This window comes from Ambystoma mexicanum, chromosome 5q, assembly GCF_040938575.1.
Source record: "Ambystoma mexicanum isolate Mex_15411 chromosome 5q, UKY_AmexF1_1, whole genome shotgun sequence".
Taxonomy (NCBI): Eukaryota; Metazoa; Chordata; class Amphibia; order Caudata; family Ambystomatidae; genus Ambystoma; species Ambystoma mexicanum.
Window position 1 is genome coordinate 1,197,255,690 of NC_090933.1, and position 25,625 is coordinate 1,197,281,314.

A 25,625-nucleotide genomic window follows, 5' to 3' on the forward strand; every position below is an offset into this window, starting at 1 on the left:
CTCTTTGACTTGTCGCACCCAGAAACACTTGTGTACAGGCATGTTAGAAATGCCACATCATAGATCATACTAGAGATCCTTCTTTTCGGAGAGTGTGCCTGATTCCTTGGCTGTCTGCTGCTTGGGCAATATGAGCAATGTTTTTTCCCTGGGTTCCTTTATTACTCTTGCTGAATGCGCTCTGACATGGTGGGTGGGGGTAACGGATCTGCGTATCAAGTACAGTAGTAGCATTTGCAGGTGGACTTCAAACCACATTGACATATTTTTCCACTAGAACATTTTCTTTAACACTTATTTGGGTTTAAAATGGATGGTGTAGGTTTTAAGCAGGTTGTTTGCACTGTCTACGACATGGTGCAAGATGCAGCTGAGTCTGCTATTTCTCCAAATATGGTTAAAATGGGAAAGGGATCCGGGGACCTGGGTCTGCACCTACTATCGTAACGTTTCTCTCTTATCACGACGGTTGAGTCAAGTGAACAGGACATATCTCTCCCTAGCAAGATTGGGGACCTTCTCCACTGGGGCCAGAACTCTGGGCCCTAGGTCTACCTATGCTAAGAATACTATTTCATTTCTTTTGGAACACTCAGTTGTTGGGGCCTTTTGGTCCGCTATATTACTGAAAATTAGGGATATTGCCATCCTTTCCTTACCACCTGATCTGCATATTTTACTGTTCTGCGGATCTCAAAAATCTAACCTCTCTTGCTAAGAGGTGTGTCCTGCCCCCTTGTGAATGTGGGGATGCCTGATGGTCTCCCAACAGCTGCAGGAAATGACTTTGATCAATGCATTTGAATAGACGTTGCTCTACTTCCTCCATGAGAGAAGCTCCAGGTTGTGTGGGCAGAAAGTCATTTGCGTCTCTGCAGCATTGACTCGGCCTTCCTTTCTATTCCGGAAATCATCTGATGACCTCCGTTCCTCTACTGTAAATTCCCACCCCAGCTCATTTGGATCTCCTATTCGATATAATGAATTGGGATGTGACCCCAGCATGCAATGGCTTCACTTGTATGTGTGTGTGCTTTGGTTAATGCAAATAGTAAAAACAAAAGTAACATTTTGATACTGTATTTGAAAGTAATTTCCTCTGTCCTCAAGACAAGCTAAAAACAATCTTTGACTGAAAAAAAAGATAGTCGTGCTTAACTATATACATTTTCTTCTAGAATGGACAAGTCTTACCAAATGGACAGGTTTCGTGGGACTCGTCTGGGCACTCTATTAAGACCTTCGACTGCTATGTACCGTTTGCAGTTTGTGTGATTTCAAAATATCCATACTATAATGCTCTGAAGGACTGCCTTTCCTGGTAAGGACTGCCATTGTTCTGTCTGTTTGGTGCTTTCGTTATATAGGGGTAGAACTGCAATTATCAATAAACAATGTTGCTCACACTTTTGATTGGTGAACGTGTGTTCTCACGAGTGGGGCATTCTGAATTTCGCTTTGAGCAAGATGAGTTGAAACGTTACCTAGATAAGGTATTGAAATGGAAGTATTTTGCAAGATACTTCGCAAGTTGGAAGTAAATGGATTTTTCCGGGATTAAAGGAGGCAGTTTTCACTGTTGGCTGGGTTATTTTTAGAAAAGTATTTTTTTATACTATGTTTTTTTACCTTCTACAACCTCTTCAGATGAGATACCACAATAGTATATCTCCTCTGTCTGGAATGTGCTGCTGATGCCTCTGGTCTAAACACAGCAGTGCAAAAAGAAAAATGAAGAGCCCACCAGTAGCTTAGCTATTTGTTGTATAATCTTAGTGAATAAAACACACTGATACGCTGCTGATCTGGATGGCTGATTTGAAATCAGAAGGCAAGGAGTTGGTTTGGAAGCATAGATTGTAATGGAGGAGAAATGTAAAGAGTTTAGCTTTTTGTGTGGGACAGGGAATTCTGATGATAAGCACATGATTAAAGATAATGAAGAGCTTCTGGGAAGAAGCGCCTTTTACGCCTGCTCAGAATGTTCTGTTTCTCACCAAGCATCCAACTAGTCACCACCCTTCTCTGGGCTAGTTATTGACTGCCCATCATAGAAGATACATTGAGATACTGGAACCCACAGTAATTGGCTTTTGATAGATACCTGTGTATTGTGTAATTAAGCTTCCAGAAGTGATATCTAGAGTTATAACGTATTCTCTACGATGTAGGTCAGTGACCCGGTCAGTCACTAAGTCTTACCAGCCTTATTTCCCTTCCCAACTTCCCTGATGTTGTAATACACAATGGTTATCCATTAATCCTTTCTAGGCCAATATTATGATTTTGACCCTGTTCTGACGTATTTGCTAAGTAATAGTAGACACATTCTTGTATGCAGTAATATTTTTCTGAGACAGTTAGAATAATCTTGATCTTGCTTTTCAAAGCACCATCTGAAACTAATGCTTAAGTAATTATTCAAGAAATGAGAAATGGCCAGCTATACTAAAATAAGACTAATCCCAATGGATATACAGACCAATGGCCAGACCGTTGCTCGCAGTACTGCGCTACTGATGAAAGATGCCAGTCCATACGCTGGCTACCCACACCCTGTACAGCGCTTCACTGATCTTGTGCTAGGACCTTGTGAGTCAGGTAAAATATGTTCTTGCCCAGCCGTACAATTAAGTTTTCTGAGCTTTGTTACAGCGAGAAATTGAAAATAATGCCTTAAGTTCCCAAATCAGTGACTAATACAAAGTCTGGTGCTGTTAGTCTTGCTGCTTCTCTCGATGACTAAGGGTGGATCGATAGATCTTAATATGAGCCTCCAGTGGCCCTGTTATACCATCATGGTGGCAAAGACATTTACTTTGTATATTTTTAAACTAACAACCCCTTTCCGCTTGAAGGGTATGTTAAAACATTTCCACCTCAACCTCTGTGATGGAGGTAAAAATTAGAGGAATTCCTGCACAGATTTTGAATTTCGAGTCATGCACTTCTTACCACAATATTAATGTGGTAAATATTTAATGAATAGTATTGACTAACTTCTAATGTGGGCCTTATTGGCACACCCTGATTTGTATTCTGCTACGGTGGATAAAAATGCACAAACGCAAATAGCTTATCTGACTTGCACGTATATGCATGTACCCCAAGATTCACATCATTTGTATTCAAACTTTGATAATCTTGTTACACTAAAGCTGTTTGTGCCTTTCCATGTTACAGTACATTTTTTTGTAAATACATGCCAAACCTGTTCTTATCATATAAGGTGTATTGATGGGACCACACCTTTTTCTTTTGCACTTCACGAATGGGCAAGCAAAGGCAGTAAAGACATTGCGTTCCCAAATCACTCTTGGTAAACCGTATTATTGAAATGAGAAACATTATTGTGCAAACAAAACATCTTCATTAAGATCACCTTCTCAGACCTCTTAAGCTTGCTGATCACGCTTGTCAAACGTCTCTTAAATCTTCTATGCAATTTTCATACATTAGGGACACAAACTATGTATAGTGCATCCTAAAGTAAGGCATCTCGTTGTCTCCAACACTTCAATTGAGTCTTGACAATAAAGACTGTGTGTAAAGGGTTTAAATGTAGGGGTGTGATATGTTTATTGTGCCATTCAACTCTTGTGGTTTTTCTTCCTCGCCCTGTGAAAAAGGCAGCTTAGCATGTGTCATTCAGAAGTCTGATGTTAGGAGAACCTTGATAAAACAGGCGATGAGTTTCCCAAAGTTTGGTATTTTAGTGTATGAGAGGAGTGTTTGCGCAATGTTAGATCATAAACTGCATTATGCAAATACTGACATTTACACTTTCAAACTAGACAGATTACCTTTTAGAGAATTAAAGTCTAAATGCAGGAACCTAGTATATGAGTAAAATGTTTCTTTTTTCAAATGTTCTTTTGATAAAAATGTAAACATGTTATTGATATGGAATTTGCTTTTTACCTGTTATTTCACTAATTATTCAGCTTATTGATACACCTGAAACCTTGCAAAGATTACGAAATTGATGGTCGCATAAAAGAATTTGCAGCAAAATTAGCTTTGATACCAAGCCCACCTCCAGGACCACTTCATTTGGTAAATACTAATTTTGATTCTTTCAGCTTTTTTACCTTCCTTGTTTTTGAATAGTTTCAACATAGAGATCAACCTATTCTTTTGGTGGATGCATCTCAAAAATAAGGGCTGGTTTAAGTTAGCAACATTTTCTAATCTCTTCCAACTTCTGGATTCACTTTACGTCTTACCTTGCATCTCCTGGTTCAGAAGTGGGGTTGGACTTCTGTTTAATCTATCTGTCATACTTGAAGATCGTCTATCTTTTCTTTTCTCTGTTTACTTGATATCTGTTTTCTTTTTATGTAGTCTGATAGCTTTCTTTCGTTTCCATTACTCTTGATCTTTCTTTGATTTCCTTATAACCCTTTGAGTGCCCACCCACGTGCTGCTATGGGTGCCAGGTCTAAAGAAAAAATGTCATTGTGGGGGACACTTACTATGCCCTCCCTAAAATGAGTGTGTATATCAATGTCTTGTACTAAAACAAACCTATATTTTTTATAGAGTATGTACATGTTTTAAAGGCACTCAAAAGGTTAACATTCCTATTCTATCTCTTAGCCAAATTCCTAAATCTACACATGTCAGTTCTAGAATGTCAATACATTATATGAATCAATGAATTTATGCAGTTGCCTGCCACGTTGCAGACAATAGTTGGATTCTTGTAATTTTTTTAATTGTAACACTCTTTTCAGGCTCACATTTTGTCTTTTTGAAAGTGCCCATTATATCCTGAAACTTGATAACAGGAAATTGTTTTGAGATGTTTTGCACATAATTTGCAGAGGAATATTCTCTGTGGTGGTGATAGGCACTTGCAGCATGGCCTGTTTCATCATCAATGTATTCATTTGTGTTGTAATCTCATAAGCTTGTTTCTGCTACTCAAGATAACCTACAATTGCCTGGGCAGCTTTCTAGAGTGCCTGTGTAATCTAGGCAAGAAGATTCGGCAGCCATGGTATTTTCTCTAACTGTTGTTTTGAAGGGTCAGAAATTGTACTCCATTTTGTAGCTTGATGTTTGTCTACGGTATTCTTTTGATGCCCCATCAAATATTTCTTTCTATGATTACTTTACTAATGACTTTTCCTTAATTTATGAGAAAAAATTAATTTCAGACCTTCACTGCTTACCATCCATAAACAAAATTAGTTTCAAAAGAAGGTATTTTATTCCCACCCAGTCAATCTTTGGATCTTTGGTCTTATTCCATAAACCCTAGTCTTTCATTGGCAAAAGAAGGTTTATGAAGATTATTAAATTGTTATTCAATTATGTTTGGTAACAAATAATAACCTGTCACGATACAGGTGCTTTTGTGTTCCCATTTGACAGTACTGCTATAATTTAGCATGGGTACCTGTCCCACTGTCCATTGTATCTTCTGCTTTCAACTGAGGATGTTCATGTGAGTTTGAGGCTTTTAACTCAGTCTTGATGCATAACTACAGTCTGAATTCCTACACCCTGAAGGAAGTTTAAGGTTTGGTGGACATGCTTTAAGAATGTTTTCTGCTCTTTAATTAGACACTACCACTGCTTTTGGATTGTCATAAAAAGCAGGATCCTTCAGGCTTTGACTCCCCAATACCACACAGGAACGGATGTGAGTTGGCATGAACCATCTAGGCTTGCAAACATTCCCCATGCTAAGCGCCATCACCATACCCAGGCGTGCTGGCCCTTCACAGATCCCCAAACTCCTGAACGTGGCCAGTCTGACAATCACATTGGTTAAAGAAACACAAGCAAGAGATTGGTGTTTGATGAGATAAACTTGCCCAACGGTGGCAGCAAGAATGCAATGACGTTTTTGCTGGTATCATTATAGGACAGTGAGATAACTTTGTGAGGAGAAGCCCATGGCTAGAGAACCAGCTTGTGTATGCTACTGCATACATATGTGGGCTGTGTCCTCTCGTTGATAGCTTGGCCTACGCAAAGAAACATAGAGTTTGGTTCCTCCAGAGAATCCCGAGACCTGTGGAGCAAGTAATATGCAGTAAGGCCTGTGTTGATTCCTGACAAGAACATGTATGCTTGACGTGATGAAAGGATTAACACAACGTTCGCTTGTCTGTTAATCCCCAAACATTTTGAAGCATACTTGTTACAATCCTGGCCTATCTTTTCTTCCCTTTCTAGCGTTCTTTCTCTACTGACAGAAGGCGATTTACTTTTTTTCTTTGATTATGCACATTGTGGGTTTGAACAACTACCATACTCCCTGAAAAGGGCGTGGGATAACACTGCAATGAAATAATCTGTTATTTTTCTTTAGAATTTCACTAATAAAAATCAACGTAGAGGAGCGCATAAGTTAAAGTTTCATTTGGGAGCCTATAGCTAGGAATGGGCACGATTCTTCATTTAGTCATTGCATTGACAATTTTCGCTACCATCCATGCTGCTGTTATATGGGAATAACATGTAACCTGACCAAACATTAACTGTTGTTTATCACTAGTTTCCAAAATAAATGTATTATGGATACATTTTGCGGATGCGCTGGGAACAGCGGACACGCTGTTCCCAGCGTGTCCGCTCCGATGGGCGCCATGGAAAGGGAAAACGGACTAAGTTTTCCCTTTTCCGGCGGCCATTTTATTAGACTTTTTTTCTGTTCTGAAACGCAGCAGTGTTGAGTCGTCTGGAGTTTATTAAGATTACTCTGGTTGGTGCCCTGGTACAATGCATTGCAGTAGTCCAGTTTGGACATGACCAGGGTCCTGGCCAAGGTGATGCAGTTCTGGGCCGTGAGGAAAGGTCGGCAGGCTGAGATCAATTTGCAGGTGTAAGCAGATGCGGAGGACACTGCATTGGTTTGTCTAGTGAGTGTCAAGGAGGCGTCCAAGTATATACCCAGAATTTTGGTGTCTTTGGATACTTTAATCAGATTGCCATCAATGTTGAAGGAACCGAACAGGTGACTTAGTTTGTTAAGTCTCTGTTGTGTGCCTAAGATGAGAAGCTCAGTCTTGTCTTCGTTAAGGCACAGTTCATGCTGGGCCATCCAAGCCTGTATGACAAGGTAAATGTCATTAAGGGCTTTGGAATCAGCAATGTAGTCACCAGTGATGGGTATGAGTATCTGGGTGTCATCAGCGTAGTTAGTGTAGGTGACACCCAGATAGTCAAGCACGTCAAATAAAGGTTTGGTGAAGACATTGTAGAGAGTTGCGGAAACACAAGAACCCTGCGGGACTCCACAAGGGACTGGTGTGGGATCAGCCGATGCGGTAGGAGAGAAGACTCTCGTGCCTTAGTTGATCCTCGTCTGTTGTGCTCACCTGCTCTGTGCAGGCTCTGTTTGCATTACTATAGTGACTTCACAGAAGTAGTGGAACTAGCGGGCAGTGTCCCGACTCCTCTATGGGCTGCGTGAGGTCCCACATTGTGATAAGTGGGTGTCGAGGAATCCTATAGCGTACCACAAGAGTCACAGCACTGAGGATCCAGCATGGGGAGTCTTCAGCAAACCGATCCTGAAGACTGAGTCTGCCCTTGATGACGACTGCTGCAGAGGATGATGAGCGGACCCCCAGAATGGAGTTAGCTGTTGTATGTCCATCATATTTATTTCAGCGTGGGAGGGGAGTTCTCCTCTGGCAGCTCTTTGTGTTCTTCAAGCTTCACCATCCACTAACTGGGCAACTTCTCAACTTGTGGCATGTGCACCCAACACTGATCTGTGGGGTGCGTCGCTCCTTAGCTGTTCAGGCGTACTGGAACATTAGATAAGTATTTAATGACTACGGGTTGCCAAGGAGTGTAGTTTCTCAACCAGGTTTCGATGTTTGGGACCTCAGGTGCTGGATTTCGCCTCGTGGATCTTCTTGTCCTCTTCTACAGTACCCAATTTTGGCTTGCAGTACTGGGAACTGTTTGCCTGCTGATTTTGCTGACAGCAGTATACTGTTTGCTGTTGGCTGAAGTGATCTTTGGACTCATGGATTCTGCACCTTTGATTCTGTGAACTGGAACATTCTTGCTGAATGGGAGTATTCTTGCCTGCATAGTCCTGACTATTCCTTTACGACATTGTTAGCCCATTTCTGCCCAAGTAGTGCTACCTTTCCATCCAGACATTGGTACAAACTATAGGGGTCTTGCTATAGGGGAGCTAAAAGGGTAGCTCATGGGAACAATATTTGGGGGATTATCGTGCCTGGTTTGTGACCTCTACTTCCTTGTTTTCTTCAGCCTGGGGAGATGGCCTGGATGTACGCCTCCTGATTTCATTGTGTAGTCGGACATACTACACTGTACTATCAGGAGGAAGATCTCCTGAGGAATCTAGTTAGTCGAGTCCTTGACACCCCATCATTGCCAAAGGTTGCCTTGCTCCAAAGAGCGTCCCACTTCGGGATCTCCCAGGACTGGGATTTGTAAGGTGCAATCTACCAAATTCTGTTGACCGGGAGAGCGTGCCCCTCCCCATTTTTGATCTACTATGGGAGTTGGCCCTTCTCTCTAGCCTTGTCTGGCTCAGTGGCCTATGCTTTGTCCAATGCTTATACATAGCTGTTTCCCCAAGGTCATCTATTATTCGTAGATGGTACACATTGATGTCATCATGCAAATCTTTGAGAAAGAGGGGAACCATCAATTGCTTCCGTTCCGCTTCCCTCAAGATCGGACTTATTACAGTACCTTTTAGAGCAATACTGAAAGCGCCCTGCTGAGGGGGTGAAGGAGGGAAGTGATCCCTCCTACTTCCCCAGTATCCAAGCAAGATCTTATAGACTGCTTGCCTTCATTAAAATATTAACTAACTTAGTTCCTCAAGCAAGCGAGTGAGTCCTTTATGCATTGCTCTGAAGCCAGCGACATAGGATATGATGCAATTTAACTTGCAATTTGAGCTATAATAAGTCAGACATAGGAGACGGACAATAAGACATGGTTCAACAAGTTTTATTAAAGATCAGAAGGCCTCAACTATCACTATCGTTATGATGGGTTTCCCTAATGTCAAAGAAAACAAACTGGTGCTTGTCAGAATTTCTCACAAAATGTCCACCCTCCATCCAAGTCTATCCCTACCACTAATAAACTGAACAACATAATCTTACCCTAATTAAGTTTGCTCTCACTCTACTTGCTTCTGGTGGCTGGTTTCTGACCTCCACCCAATTGTGTCTATGGTACGCTCTCTCTCTCCTTCTCTTTCAGGCACTGGCCTGCTGTTACAGTTCTTCCTCTCTTCCTAGAGAAGGTTGCTCCGGACAGCCATGCAAGTGTCCGTATCGGTTCAAAAAGTTAATCTCCACATTGGAGTAGCTGGTTCTTTAAGCCTGTTCCTTGTTTGAAACAACTATATTGATGACTCCTGATTGTTCTGAGTTTATTTTCCGTCTTATGTTCATCCCTACAGGCTTTTCACATCTTTTAGCCCAGCGTGGGCTATCTGACGCTTCAGCTCGTCTGGATTCAGTATAGTGCTTACCTCCTCGTGAGGTATTTTCTGAGTCAGCCATTTGTGAGCTATCGAACCTCTCGGGTCGTTTGGTTCTTGTGATGCATTCACCCCCTCATGGTTTATTCTCTGGTTCAGCTCCACGTGGGCTGTCTGGCCTCTCAGGCTGTCTGATTCTCTGGTTGAATTCACCCCCTCGTGGGGTATTCTCATGGTCCGCCCCACGTGGGCTGTCTGGCTTCTCAGGCTGTTTGATTCTCTATTTGCTTTCACCCTCTTGTGGAATATTCCCAGGGTCAGCCCATCGTGGGCTTTCCGACCTCTTGCGCCGTCTTATTCTCTGGTTGCATTCACTCCCTCTTGGGATATTCTCAGGGTTAGCCCCTCATGTGTTGTCTTGCTGCCTCACCGCCCTCCTCCGGCATACCTGTTCTCCTGTGGCAGTGCTCGTTGAGGAAAGTGACCTCTTCGTTCACTGCGGAACCCTGACTCGGACGTCTTTGCGGTCAGGTTTCTTCCTTTTCAGTTCCTCCTGCCTGCAAGCGACAGGACATTGGCGTCGGGACAGCTTGGCGAAGCGCGCTGCTCCGGCAGCGACTTGTTTCTCCCTCACTTCCGTAGCTCAGCGATTTCCGCCTGTCTAGACTCAGCAGCATTCCACAGGCTCTAGGTTTCCTCTTCTCACCGTGTTCTCTGTGTAGTCCTATCTCCAGGGTCCTCTTGGAAGGGCGATATCCCCTCCTCTGGCTTCCGTATTTCACCCTCAGGCTGGCTCTCCCTGCTTCTGCATGGGTCTCAGGTCTTTTAAATTCCTTCCTAGAATGGGGGAGGAGACACCATTGGTGCCATTCTTCAGCGATGACCATTAACAGAACCAGGTCAGACACCAAGTTAGTTACCTTTAAAGGGCACTGCACATTATTACTGCTCAATCCCCATATATTGAGCAAAAACGTAGGACTCGGAGTCAATGGGAGGTATGGTAGCAACTTTATTTGGGGCTTCCTTGTCCCCTGTGGGGGTGGGGTCATCCCCAGTGAGATCCTGCTTGCCCTGTCCCCTTGGGTGTGTTAGAGGAGCAGGCTCCCCTCCTTAGTCTCAAAGGGGGTGACTCCCCTTTGAGGAGAAGGGACGAATGCCCTGGATTCGTCAAGGGTTGGCAAGAAATCAGTCCATACCTTCCAGGAAGATGTGATTTATCTACAAGCTAAACTAGAAGATGCAAAGCAAGTCGTTGATTTTCTAAATGACTCAGTAGAAGATTTTGAAAACTGACATCCGAGGGAATATTTGAGACTGAGAGCCTAGCTTGAGGGAACCACAATTCCTAATGTGAAAAACTGGTTCTTATGAATGTTTTGATTGAAGCTTCCCAGACATTATGAAGGATGGATAGGATCCATAGGATGGGACCACTGTGAAGGGCCCGTGGAGATCATCGTTGTGACAACATTTTTAGATTTCACTCATACAGCTTCAAGGAGAGGCTCCTTCTATGGGTTGATGGTAGGTTTCTTTATATAGCGCCTTTTACATGTCAACACCTGCCATCTGTGCCTTAGAAGAGGACTTGTTGCATAGTGGCCTCTGTGGAACTGTAGTAGTATTTCACTGCTTGAACAAGTCTTTATGGTGTTACCTGGTGACAACTGCTCTCTTAACACTGCAATTATGCCTTCATTATTCCGCTAATTCTTGTTCTGAGGGAATGTGTCCCTATAGCTAAGGGTGTTATAATATTTGCATGTGATCTCAATTTGGCTATTGACCGCAACGGGGGTACATCAAATGGCTCATACTGGGGCAGAATTAGGCTTCTAGTAAGACTTTGTCTTCTGTTCGGAAGCTGGCCTGGTTGACTCCTGGAGGCCTATGCATCCCGGATATAAGTGATTCTCCTACATCTCTCACTCACACTGTATGCTTGATTATTGTCTTTGTGATCTACGGGGATCAACCTTTGGTGATCGGAATTATTCAAACCATGCAGCGGGGTCCTGTATCCTGCGTTCAGTCAACATTGAGAAGCTCCAACGAAGCTGGAAGCTTATCCCACCTGTACTGAAGAACCCAGTGCTACTTCAGGAGATCGGCCAGGAAATATCCAATTTTTAGGGAAAACCTGAGTCTGCGTTTGTCTTTGGGTATTAGGCTGTATGCTTTTAAAGTGACTATGAGAGGTTTACTCATTGAACAAACAGCTAATGTTAGTCAGGGAGAAAAAACTGAAGACTCTCACAAAATAACTTAGGGTGAATGAATTACAGTTTCAATCGACTGGCTAGCAGAAAGCCTTTTTACCAGCCCCAGAGAGGAAAATATAATCTGAACACATTTACTGCCAACAGGGTAGAACATTCCATGATTAAAATAAAAATATGAGAATAAGGCATGAAAACGTTTGGTTTTGCTGCAAACTTCAGGCCAGAGAGAAACCTGTAAACATATTGGAAATCAGGAAGGCTGATGGCATCATAGTTTTTATTGAAGTGGACAAGGTGTGTGAATTTAGGAACTACAATAAGGAATTGTACCATGCCGGAAATCCTAACTCAGTAGTTAACATTCTGGAATCATGTTCACTACCGGAGACGTCTGCTGCTCAATAGGTACCTTTGAATTGTGACATGAAGAAGAGATTCTATGGACTTTACTGGACTTGAAGCTTAACAAACCACCAGCCTTTGATGGCATCTTGACCAACTTGTATGAGGTATTTTCTGTACACATCTTGGACCCTCTTCGTTAACATTTCAAACAGATTTGCCATTATCGTTCACCTCTTGCTTCTTTGGGAGGGGCCAGGATCTTTCTCATTCCAAAATGAGGCTCGTGCCCTCCTCCTTGCTCCTAATACTGACCCATATACGTGCTTAACACAGATATAAAAATCTTCACTTACATATACTGGCCAACAATCTTAAATTGATCATTCCGGATCTTGTGGGAATCGAACAAGCAGGGTTTATACATGGGATGCAAGGCCCGAAAAATATTTTAATGTGGTATTGCCGGAAAACCACAGTCTCCCTCATTTATCCTAGGCCTAGAGTCAGAGAAAGACTTAGGCTGCTTCAATTTTTTTAATTTTTTTTTTTTAGAGCTGTAAGGGCTAGGTTCCTGGGGAGCATTGGATTCATAGGTGTTGTGTTCTCAATGTATTACTTCCCTTCATCAAAATGTGTACAAATAGTTTCTGGGACGCACCCGACAAGGTTGCTCCCTTTCTCCAATGTTTTGTGCTGGATGTGGTAACTTTACAGCAGCCTGTCCTTCCATAAACACATAGCCAAGAAGGCTCAAATAGCCTGGCTCAGAATCTCTAACCTTTGGGAAATCAAACCCTTCCTCCAGCCGCAAGACTTCCAGACAGTAGTGCAGGGCCTGGTGGTCTCGCACATCGATGAGGGAAATGCTCTCCTGACAGGGCTCCCAGCTGTTCACTTGGCTCCCCTAAAAGCAGTCCACCACGCTGACGCACGTCCTATTTCGGGAGCATGGAAATTTTACCAAAGCACACCCATCTTACGTGAACTACATTGGCTTCCACTCCAAGCCAGGATACTGTTCACGACTGCATGTATATACAAAGCATTCACAAGTAGCATGCCAGCGGCTAAGCTCCATATGATGGCACATGCTTCTCGCGCACTGACCAACCCGCTTGAATCACAACGCGTCTGCAAAGAGAGAACCCGCACACAATACTTCTAATGTATTGCACCCAACCTATGGAATTTGATCCTGCTGTTGTCTGGAATGCTGCCATAATACTCCAATTTTGCAAATTTCTCACAACATGGCTCTTTCAACAACACCTGATCAAGGATTAATTCCAATAGACGCACACACTGATGCACAGACTTCACAGTACTGCGCTACTGTTAAAAGATACCAGTACAAATGCTGGCTACCCACACTCTGTATTGCGCTCCACTGCTCTTGATCTAGGTCTACAGTTTAAACAATAAAATACAATTTTAAAAAATAAGCTTTTATTACAAGGAATGGCAAGGATAATTGGAAACAACATCACCATCATAATCTGGGTTCCACCTAATGTGCTAGCTGAGAGTATTCCATGGCAGCTTCACCACTCCTCTCTTATCCATTTCTAAAACTGTGGATTTTGATCCCAGTGTTGGAGACAATATTGCCCATCATCAGCGTAGGACAGATTGCCTAGTGACAAAGGGAAACAAGAAAAGCTGTTCAAATGTTGTTGAAACTCAGTTGCTGTGCTTGTGACCTTTGACAACACTGTAATATGACTTCTCCAGCATTGGATATTTCATAGATTCACGTGTTTGAATATTTCTCGTCGTCCGACTGGGGATCCTCAGTAATTTAAAACATTTTCCATAGGAAAAAGCAATGTACATTTCATGAACACTTAACAAATTAGGTGTGTGCCACCTTCCATGCAGTATTACATTACACATTGTGTGAAAGCCCACTTTCCTGCAGGACTGTGGCAAAATGTGTCTATCATGTTATGTTATTAGGCATTTGTGCGACGCCCTTCACCACCATAGTGGTTTTACGGCGCCAAAACCTTGTCCGAGAATGGAGCTTATTGTGACCCCAGATTGGTGTAACTAGACCTTGGTCTGAGGGGAGAGAAGAGTTAAGGTAGAATCAGATGGAGTGGGAGATAGGACAGGCACGATTAGGAAGAATGCGAATACGAAAGTGTGCAAGCAAAAAGACTAACAAATTCTGAGGAGAAAGGGTGGTAAGATATAGTTGTGGTTTTGTGGGTGCTTGTATGATAACCAAAGGCAGTTGTCAGTAATACGTGAATAGAGGATTCTGGTATGTGCAGTTTAATTTACGGTGATGGTATATTCTAGGCTAGTTAATCCTGGTTGCTAGATCATGTTGGTGATTGGTTGTGTGATGGATTTGAGATGTGCTCAAGCGGACTCTAGTATTGTGGGGCCTTTTACCAGATTGATTTGTAACACAACCCCTGTGCAGGGGTAGAACACTGGTTTTGTCAATCCAGCTGAATTAAGAGTCGGTGCCAAGGATAGGACGTGTAAAGATGAATGCGTGGGGAGAAACATGAGGGGAATATGGGATAAGAGGCGCTCAGTACAGTAATATTAGGTTTTCACACCTATGTATTAGTTAAGGAATTGAAAGAAAATGAGCTCGGCAAGTGGTTTTACTCTCCTTAAATCGTTTTAGTATTTTGAAGTAAGGAAAGTCTGTTGAGACCTTGGGCAGGGGGGAATGCGTAGTTGTAGCGCCTACTGTACTCGGACATGTATGTAATACAAAATCCATGTCCGATGAAGATACTCTTTGTATTATGTAACTGATTTGTGTGTAAAGAACCTAGTACTCTGTGTGTAAATACAATGGGATGGCATTTAAAGATTAGAAAAACACTGTGAGCCCACTTAAGTGTCTAGACGATAAAGGTCTCCAGTGTCTATTACACCTTTGTCTATGACTGAACAAATTGGCAGTAACGATAATTAATGCTTGTATTGAATTAATGTGCCAATTTGTAGATGGATATAGTTTCTTACCGGCAAAAAAATCAACAACCTCTTTTTTTAACAAGTTGTCACAGTTTTATCAAAAAGGGCAGAGTAGGATTTGTAAATCTCAAACCAATAGTAACATAAGAAAATGCTAAAAAATACAGATCCGAACTTATTGTTAAATCCAAAGATGGAAATAATGTAACTACTTTAATGAGGAATGAGAACATACACTCAGCGAATGTTAACCAGTGGCATATGCTATGACAAGATCAAAAGGGTATCCAGCTGCTGCAGGAAATGAGTAGTTCACTATAGTGAGATAGTCAAGCGGAAAACATTAGCATCTACCTAATTGTAGATCTAACCATCATTTGTTCCACCCAATAGCAATCCTGCGGAGACAGTAGTGTCCCGGTCTTGCAGGTGCCAGCTGTGAACAATAAGTTATGTTACTTGATAGCTGGACATCGCCCTACTTCCATTGCCATGGCTTTGAAGTGCCTTGGCATCTGTGGCCATCAGAAGACTGTAGTCTGAACATTCATGAAAGTAAACATGTGTCATAGGTTAATGTGGGCATTGGGGTATAAATGTCAAGCATAGGTTAAGTATATTCCATTGGAGTAAATACATCAACAGACGCCAATGACAAGATGTGGAAGTAGCTGGATTTATCTAGGATTTCAGAGAAATTAGCTCACAACACACAATACGCAGACGTGGGCCAGAATGTAACGCCCCTGTTTTCCCCAGTTTCTTTTCTATTTAGAAGTGTTGCATGCATTGCTACCCCCATAGCCCTGCGCACAGGATGCATAATGTGAACTATTACCCTCTGCCTTAATATCTAGCATTGCATTGCTCGCTGTATGTCCATGGCAGGATTTCTATCCGCCTGTTAAGATTATGTACCATGTAACTGGTTTGCAACAGCGCCCTGATGCCTCAGGACTTCAGCGCTTTAAAATGAAAAAAATAAAATAAATAATGAGCCACACAATAGAAAACGAACACATCCTTCAGACCCCTGGGTATGATTCGTGAAGATAAGGCACCCCCGCCCCACCCGCCGCCTTTCTCACGGAACTACACACATGCAGTGTTTACTGTGAGTCACCTGGCTCGCATTCCACACTCTGACGGACCTTGTGTCCGTTCTTCCTCCCCTGTTTTCTTCGCCCATTGGAATTTGAAGCCCACAGAATTTGCGCGCTATTTGTGCCCATTCTGGGGATCCATTTATACACGTGCAGTTGTTCCAAAGTGCACAATACTCGTTTGTAATGGTTCCTAATTGGAGCGGATGAATATGGAAGCTTGGACACAGGAAAGTAGCATGATCAGTATCAAACAATGTTAATTCCGGAAAGCAGATATTTAGTGCCTCGAAGATTGATTTGCTAGTATACCACAACTCTCATTTTAGGGAGAGAGCGCTGCTTCCTCCACACCAGCATCTGACGCAAATCCTTATTAAAAACAGGACCTCGGATATGTATCTATCAGTCTGGCCCAGAAATAGATAGTGATGCCAGTAACAATTATCCACTCCAATTCACATATAGCCCCTATACCTAAAGGAATTTCTAAACGTTAAGCACAACATTTCTATTGAAAGTTATGTAACATCAATGATAAACAGGTGTGATAACACAGAAACAACACACAAGAGCACACATGTAAAATTACAGTAAAATTGCCCCAGAAAAACAGTGGGGTGATAGCAAGTGTTAGAAAGGAGAGGGTGTCCGCCCCCCACCCCCCAAGCGATTCCGAATGAGAAACAAACTGTAAACCGCACAACAAGGGAGCAGGGGGGTGGCAGTGTATACACAAGAGAGTGTATGATTGCGTAGTGCGTGCATTAGGAGCTATATAGTAGAGGCGAGTGTAGGCACCATCTTGGTTATTTGCAGCATTTTTTTGTTAGTAGGCCCAAGTGCAGCGAAAGGCACCAAATGTGGAAGTTAGAGATTTGCATGGCCCACATAGACATAACCCCCACCACGAGCAAGCTTTGGCAAACCTGCCATTGTCTCAGAGGCCGTATGTAGGCCTCCGTGCCCCGGAAGGAATGTGCTGTGCAAGGCTATGAGGAGGGGGCAGAGCACATCCTGGTAGTTACCATTCTACGATACAGATGGAATGACCGCTCAGCGCTAACACGATAGTTACAGCCCTCCAATACTTTGATCGCAAGACCCCCACATACCACAGCACCAACCAGACCCACACCACTGGCTATAAAGCTGTAAGACCCCCTAATCGATCTGAAAAATCAGAAAGCAAGGCCAGCTTGCCTTCACAATCGGGCCACGTGATTTGTGCTGTGAGGTGCCAGGGAGGGATGACATTTTATCTCAAAGGGTGGAGAACCTTTGATGCTGCTGACGCATCTGGGAGCGAGTGAAGTATGCAAGTTGGTATGATCTTGGCTCTCCCCCTGGGCTCATCTCTCTGTCTGCCAGGTGCACCATTACAGTGATAGAGTAGCATTGTTTGTGAAATAAGTAATTGCTTGTTAGGCTTGTTTTATCATGGATGACAAGCCCAGCAGCACTCATGTGTTCAGAGACAGACAGGAAGGCTGGGACCAATGGCCTTGTATACCCTATGGAATGGGCCGTCCATGTATAGGGTCACACCCACCAGCCTCGCAGGTTTTTTACTGTATGTGATGACGACAGCGATGATGGCCGGCGTCCTTTTAACTTGCTGCACATCCCCAATTTGGCAGAAAGTTCGGCGGCAGCAGTTATTTGCTGATGCATATGTATTTTGTAGAAATAAATACTTGTTATACCTACAAGCGGTGACTTGGGCCTTTTTTGCTAGCGGGTTGTGTTTTTTCAGGAGTGAACATGCATGGGCGTGCCTTCACAATGATGTCTGCAGCCTATTCTATGTGTTGGATTTGCTGGGGTGTGTGTTGTGTCACCAAAAACAACCATGAGCGTAATTGTAATCAGGACATGTGTATTCATCACATGCTTAAAGAGTGCTGTTATTTTTGTGGAATGAAAGTAGACTGGTCTGTTGCAGTGAGTTAAAACCAGTCTGTTCCCCACACCCATCCTACTGATATGATATGATAGGTTATTTATAACGCGCTTAATACCCAGAGGTTTCTAAGCGCAGACCCAGGGATCGAACCTGTGTTGCTCCGTGTCGTCTTGCTTCCAAGACGAACACGTTGCCCCTGACTATTTTCCCGAGACAATGGGGACATGTGCTTGAGACCCAACTTTTGCCAGTGTGAGAATTGGCCTGCAGTGGTTTTACTTCCCTTTCCCCTACCTCCATTTGTTCCCACCGTGCCTCTGATTGGAGGTTTGTATCTGATTGGTGCCTCTGATTGGAGGTGTGTATCACGCACACCTCTCAGCCTTGCCTGCGCACAGTGGGGTGAGAAAGAAAGGGAACACACAACGTTTTGGGCAAGATGTGCTTAACCAAATTGCCATTTGTCATTAATGCCCCTACTGAATGCTGTACTTCATTTCCGTAATCATTTATTTATCATGCATTAAGAAACAAAAAAAATGGAAAAACACCCTCAGCGTTTAAATTACTTTCGACTTTTGTTCTGTCTCGGCGAGGCATCTTTTGTTAGCTGAAATAATATGCAACTTGACATAGCTCAGCAGACCCACCAAACACTTTGCATTAATTCATGAAACACTCTGCAAACCATTTCTTCTGCCTTTGTCAACACAAAATGTTGTACTTAGTTGTTCACAAAACATTTTTTGCGTGCTGGATCTGATACAGTGTACTTATTAAGTTGTTGAACAATGTGGCATGTTGGCTCTTGTAGCATGCGGCCAGTAAACCCTCGCCCCCTGCCTCCAACAACGCCATATTCATTTGGGCACTACTTACTTGTTCAGGCAAAGGCTTTTCCGACCTTATTGTTCACACGACCGCAATTAATTGTCACCCTTATCCTCGTTTATGCCATCGCATTAGAAGTGTGAATGTGCAGTAGTGAGAGATGGGCGCACATGGCGTTTTTGTTGCTACAGACTTTTATTCAAATTAAAGTAGGATTGGGGAAAGGCCTCACTAGCCATAATGCTAAGAGAGGTTTCCCTGCCTCAACACAAATCTAAAATGGGTCCGTCAGGATGTCAATATAAAAAGAAATCCACGGTTGTGTCAAAACTCTAACTCTAGCCATCACAATAACAGCTCAATATAAGGTACAAACAGGTTGTCTTCTCAGCAGGTCTTTCATAGTTCCTTCCCAGGTTCCTAACACACAGTTCCAAAAGGTGCAAAAACAAAGGTCCACACACAGAAAATTCCAGCATTCACTCATCAACACTCCACGTGACATCACCATCTACATCACATCACAGCAGGCACTACACAACAATAATAAAAGGGACACGTTCATATACAAATCCGGCTTGTCCCCACCCCAAAAGGTGCAGCCTAGTCTGACTGCTAGGTCACAACCCCTCTGCACAAAATCACAAGCACTCCCAGGCATGCTTCGGTTTTATTGGGTGTCATCAGTGAGGTGCACTTAGTCTGGGGTCTGTCTGCACCAGAGTGGTGTGTACCCGGTGCTTACCTCTGTATCAAACACAATACTCGGTAAACCAAACCACTGCAATGAAAAATCTTTTAGAACATATTCCTGAAGTGAGTGACATGTTCGCCAGCTTCCCATCAACTGGTCTTTCACTTGGATCATAAGTACAAGCGTCTGTCTGATTAATGGAAAGTGTTAATGTGGTATTACTTTTATTCAAAAGTAGAAAACAGGACCTTATAAACCTCTATCAAGGAAAGATGCCAGATTGTTTCACCGCAGTACAATTGCTTTAGGTTTTATCTTCCAGCTAGTGTTTTTTGATCCAGTCTGAGCTTTACGTGCAAATGCAATTAAGGTATGTATGACATTGTGTGAGAATTCATACCTGCCAATGACCCACGTCCCAAGCCGAATATTGCACCCTCCATACCCACAAGAAACAAAAAGGACATCACCAGGGACAAACTGCTCCCTCTCATCTTGCCGATACTTAATAATTGTGCCTCACTGCATGATGACCCAACAGTCCTAGTGGACATCTTTAAGCAATCCCTACTCAAAGCTATCAATACCAAAGCACCTCTCAAATTAAGGAATTCTAAACAGCATGCCCACCTGAACACATGGTTCACCCCACAGCTGAGAGTATTACGCAAAGAAAAAATGTAACACAGAAGCTCTCTGGAAAAGTCTCCCATGCGAGACCAATAAAGACAACCTCTTCATAGCAGCTCTTAATTACAAGGAAGCGATTGTACAAGCAAAAAAAGAGACGTACAACCAATGTATCTCTCAAGCAGAATCTACCACGAAGGAGTTATTCAAAATTCTTAAAGAACTAGAATCCCCCTCGTCCATCCCGATAATTGCAGCAAAGACAGCACGTGGTGCAACAATATTCAAAAAGCCCTCCTCACCAAAATAACTACCCTACAGTCTAAAATTAATGCAAAGCAAAGTTGCCTACAAACCAATTCCCAATCTAAACTCTCGATCATTAAGACTACTACCCCCACATTCACTCATACACCGTTCAGCTTTGCTCCTCTTACCATTCTAGAGGTAGAAAGCATCATTAGCAAATGGAAACCTTCCAATTGCCCGGGCAACTCCTGTCCTGCCCCTATCATCAAGGAATCTGCGCATGAACTTGCCCCGTTCATCACCACCTTTATCAATTCCTCATTTCAGTCGGGCATTGTCCCTGACAATCTCAAGGACTCTTGGGTCATTTCCTTGCTGAAAAAACCTACCCTCGACCCCTGCATACCAACTAATTACAGACCCATCACTACGGTCCCGTTCCTTCTAAACATATCGGACTGAGCAGCATATCTACAGATCCAGAAGTACTTAGAAACTAATAATTTACTCTACACCAGACAATCCGGATTTAGACCCAAGCACGGGACAGAAACAGCCCTATTAGATCTCAAAACTCAAATTGAGGACTTAAAAGACAATAGCAAATTGGCCCTACTATTACTCCTTGACTTATCGGCAGCCTTTGACTTGGTCAATCACCAAACCCTCTGTCGTCACCTGAAATCAGCTGCCCACTTTTCTGATAAAGCCACCAAATGGATCAGTGCCATCCTGGACAACAGACACATGAAAGTATTCTCACCCACTTTATCCGCGGATCCGACACCAGTGCCATGTGGGGTGCCACAAGGCTCCTATGTCTCACCAACGCTTTATAATGTATTCACCAAACCTTTGTTTGATGTACTTGATTATCTGGGTTTCACCTACACTAACCACGCCGACGACACCCAGATACTCATTCCCATCGCTGGTGATTACAAGGTTGACTCTAAAGCATTGAACAACATCTACCAATTCAAGCCTGGATGGCCCAACATGAGCTCTGTCTTAACGATGGCAAGACAGAGCTTCTCATCCTAGGATCCCAACAGCGACTGAATAGTCTTGACCCATCGTTCAAAACCTTCCATATTGATGGCAACTCCATCAAAGAATCCTCTGACACCAAAACATTAGGCATCTATCTTGATTCTACGTTATAACTCAATAGACAAACTAATGCTGTTGTCTCTGCCTCTGCGTACACAGGCAAGCTCATCACAGCATGCCGCCGCTTCCTTTCCACACAGAACTGCATTACTCTGGCAGGACATTGGTTATGTCTAAACTTGATTATTGCAATGCATTATATCAAGGGACTAACCAACGTAACCTACATAAACTCCAGGTTACTCAAAATAATGCCATTAGAGCGGCCCTCAACATCCCCAAATCAGTATACATCTCCGAAACAAGGAGGAGTCTACACTGGCTTTCAGTAACACAAAGAATATCTCTGAAATCTCTCGCCCTCACACACAAATGTGTGAAGAACCAGGCCCCTATCTACCTAGCCTCTCGCTTCTCTCAGTATGTGCCCACCCGGCCACTTAGATCAGCTCAAGCACATTGCTTGACCATCCCCAGATACAAACTTCAGAAAGCTGGTGGTGTGAGCTTCCCAGTTCTTGCCTCCAAACTTTGGAACTCGCTTCCACTAACCATCAGATCTGAATCTTAACCTTATTCAAACATAAAGCTAAACTCTGGCTATCCTCCACACAAGACTAACCCATACTTGCTCCTGCACCTAAAATCCATCTTTTAATTTTAATACACTGTTGTATTTTTATACATTGACCTCGATATAATAGTCTGTTTAGTGGTCACCCTCAATAACACCAATAACTTCCTTGTATATTGTGCTTACTATTTACTGTATTTATCTTGCCGTTTCTGCTCTCCCACATCTTTATCCTCACTGTAACCCATGTTCACTTCATGAATAATCTTATGAAACCTTCTGTAACTGTAATTGTCTAACTTGCACCTATGTTGTACCAAGATATGCGCCCGGATGCCTATGGGCCTGGTGTTAGGCATAATCTTGTGCAGTTCCCTTGGGGACCACTGCAAAAAGATTAAGACTACAGGAGTAAGCAGTAAACCCAATTGGTAGCAGTCTGCACCACCCAGATTTACCTGGTAGCAGTGGCTGAGCAGTTAGACTTCTTTCAAGAAGAGTAAGGCAGTATATAGAGTATACACAATAGGGCTAAAAACACAGTGGAACAAGCAAACACTGACCAGAGCTTTGTATCAAAAGTATATAATTATTTATTTAACACACACTTTAAAAACACACTAGCACTCTAAATCAAAAGCAAGTTCAAACACAGTCAGATAAAGTATAAACACCTCCCTTGATAACTATTAGACAAATCCGAGTTAAAACACCACTATTTGTTAAAACAGATGTTTAGCGTGTAACCTAGATGGCACTTCAATAGTTAGGTTAAAGGGAGAGAAAAAGGGTAGAGCATAGAAATAAAACGGGTCCCAACACTTAGGAGTTCTCAGCAAGGGAATAAAGTCAGTATACACTGTAGAGCCAAAGTTCATAGGCCAGGCCCACTTTAAATGGAGCAAAGCAAAATGTGCCCAGGATCACACGGTTGAAAATGCACAAAGTCTTTGCAGAATGTTCAAAAGAGGTTGGGGCGATTCAAGAAGATAAAGTTGGGTCTGGGGCCAACCCAGTTGGAAACCCAAGGATTTAAGGGTCACCTTGGGCAAACCGAAGAAAGGGAGGCCAGGCAGGACACAGTACCTTAAAGAGAGAGGAAGCTCCAGCGGTGGCAGTTGTTCCTGGCAGTGGTTGCAGTTCGTTGTTTCAACCAGGGGAAGAGAGGATCTCGTTACAGAGGAAACGCGGAGTCGATGCACTGCACAGGGATGAAACCAGCCACGGAGTTCGTCGGTAAAAGGTAAGTTCCTTTTATTCGCGGTCAAAGTGGTGAAGTTTGGCTATCCGGCCGCCGGGGTGCTTGGCACGGGCGATTCGACTAAGAGACATCTTTGGAAGGCAAAAGGGCAAACTGGTTGGTCCCACCAGCTCAGAGGAAGAGGACTAGTCCAGCAGAAGATCTTCTCTCGTCGTTGGGAAAGTGGTGAGTTCGTTGCAGCAGGGCTCCATCGGTGGTGTCGTTGTTGCAGATGGCTCAGCTACTTCCCTCTTCGGATTCCTAGGTCCTGTGGCGACGTCTGAAGTTCCAGTCCCAAAAGCCCTGCTTTTATGCAGAAAAACCCCCATTCAACAGCCTAGCTGTCACTCAAACATGCTAAGTGGTGAGCCGGGCGGCTCACCACTGGGCCAATCAGAATAGAGTGTGACTTGGGTTGCTAAGGCAACGCAGTCCAGGGTGCCCATTCCCCTCCCCCCACATCATGTGGAACCCAGACAGAGTGACACCATTTGTAGGGATTCTGTGGAGAAGCCCGCCAAAAAGTGGAACAAAGGGCTCGACCTCGGTCAGAGTTACAGAGACGGACATGAATGCCATTTTAGGAAAGAGTTCTGGCAAAAAGACCCAACCGTGAATATAATATTAAATAAATAAACCAGCAGTATCTCTAACATTGCACCAAAAAGTGGTGCGTTTAAAATCAATGGGAAAATCCCATAGGAAATATTCCGGTGGAATATTTCGCGTGGTAACCACTGCCACCAGCCAGAACCTCGACACGGCGGGACTGAACAGTGCCCCCTTGAAAACAGACCCAGGGGCAATATAATTAAACCCTTCCAGTACTTCCACAATATGATGGTTTGTACTGGCTATGTTCACAATTTAAGACTAGTAAAGTCAATGGTGACTTTACATGTCCTGGGAGACAGTAGTCATTCCTAGGGTATGGAGTCTATTTTTGGGGGTCACTATGACACCCCTGTGTTACTGCACTGAGGGTGCTGTGTAACACATACACAAAAAACAGATGATACCCTATGGAGTAAAAGACCCCATAGCCCAAAATCGCACAAATAGTCAGAGACATATCTCAAATCATGCCTAAGAGTGGGAGTAAAAGAGTCTCACTCTTAGCAGGATAAAAAAACAAACCCCAAAAATCCAGCAAAGCTGCTGGGGGACTCACTTGGTTTGGGAAATTAGCCATGTAAGAGAATTCTCCATAACACCTGGTGCGCTATACAAATAAATAAATACTATACTAAATACTATAAAAACTGTTTTCTTATTTGCAAAGTCTCTATCAATTATAGTATCTATTATTATTTATATTGATGTATAGTTGTTGTGCAGCTCTTTGGTTATCAGATCAAATTGCTATGTATTCTCCTATTAGCAGCCCCCCATTACTGATGAAGTGCTTTGGTGTAGATGTTTACCTAAGTGTTTTGGCATCCCTTTTATGAAGTGTCCGTGTTCCTCATCTGTTCCTTTAGGTATTCAATATAAGGCCACTGTATGTAGCATTTCCATCAAGAATGGACCCGGACAGCACAGTTACCGACTTGGATCTTCACATTCCACTTTTGTGCTTCACACCTGACCAAGTTCTAAAGGTAATATACTTGTTTGTTATAGATGGCTTTTATTAACTGTTGGTGTATTTCTTTCTTTAATATTTGTTTTCAAACCTTCAGCATCCATGTATCGGATGCCCGCACCAAGTAATGAAAAGCGGAAGAAAAATCAATGTTGTGAATAATGGAAGCATTGAAAAATGAATTTGTTGCCAAACCAGCTTTCTTAAACCAAGAGAGGATTAAACAGCTTAAACTGACTAATACAGCTTTCTTCTTGATTTCAGTGTCATTGCATCGCCGACTGTCTCAGGCTTTTTCAAAAGGATTCCCTGATTTTATTCTGTTTGGTTGGAGATTGCTTTTTCAATTGAGAGAACATTTATTGGGTGGCCTACTATCAGGGTTAAAGTCGAGGGTACACGTGTGTGGACTGAGTCCACCCACGTTTTTTCAGAAGGTGGCCTCAGACCCCGGACCCCCCGCCCCCGCCCCAAGCTAAAATGACAAACATTGAAAGTCATCCTTGAATTTATGAATTAAAGCCGACCTCGGCGATGAAACCACTGTCCTGATGAAAAAATAACAAACAACTAAAGAAGAACGTCCCATTTCGGTACTGCAAGTTCCAGGGAAAACATTTGTTTTGGTTCTTGGTGTTTAAAACATGCACACCGTTTAACGTTTTCAAAAACACTATTAGAACAAAATAGCCTCGCTTGGTTTTGTGTGTGTGTGTGTGTGTTGTATTTATGAAAGGCAAATGAC

General features: G+C 43.0%; 1 protein-coding gene across 1 annotated transcript in view; it reads left to right on the forward strand.

Moving 5' to 3' along the window:
* DENND3 (DENN domain containing 3) overlaps positions 1-25,625 on the forward strand; it is a 1,010,513-nt gene that overhangs the window by 274,863 nt on the left and 710,025 nt on the right. Inside the window, exons 4-6 of the mRNA XM_069621709.1 lie at positions 1,179-1,321; positions 3,945-4,056; positions 24,777-24,896. Coding sequence (XP_069477810.1) covers positions 1,179-1,321; positions 3,945-4,056; positions 24,777-24,896 — 375 coding nt within the window. The remainder of the gene's footprint in view (positions 1-1,178; positions 1,322-3,944; positions 4,057-24,776; positions 24,897-25,625) is intronic.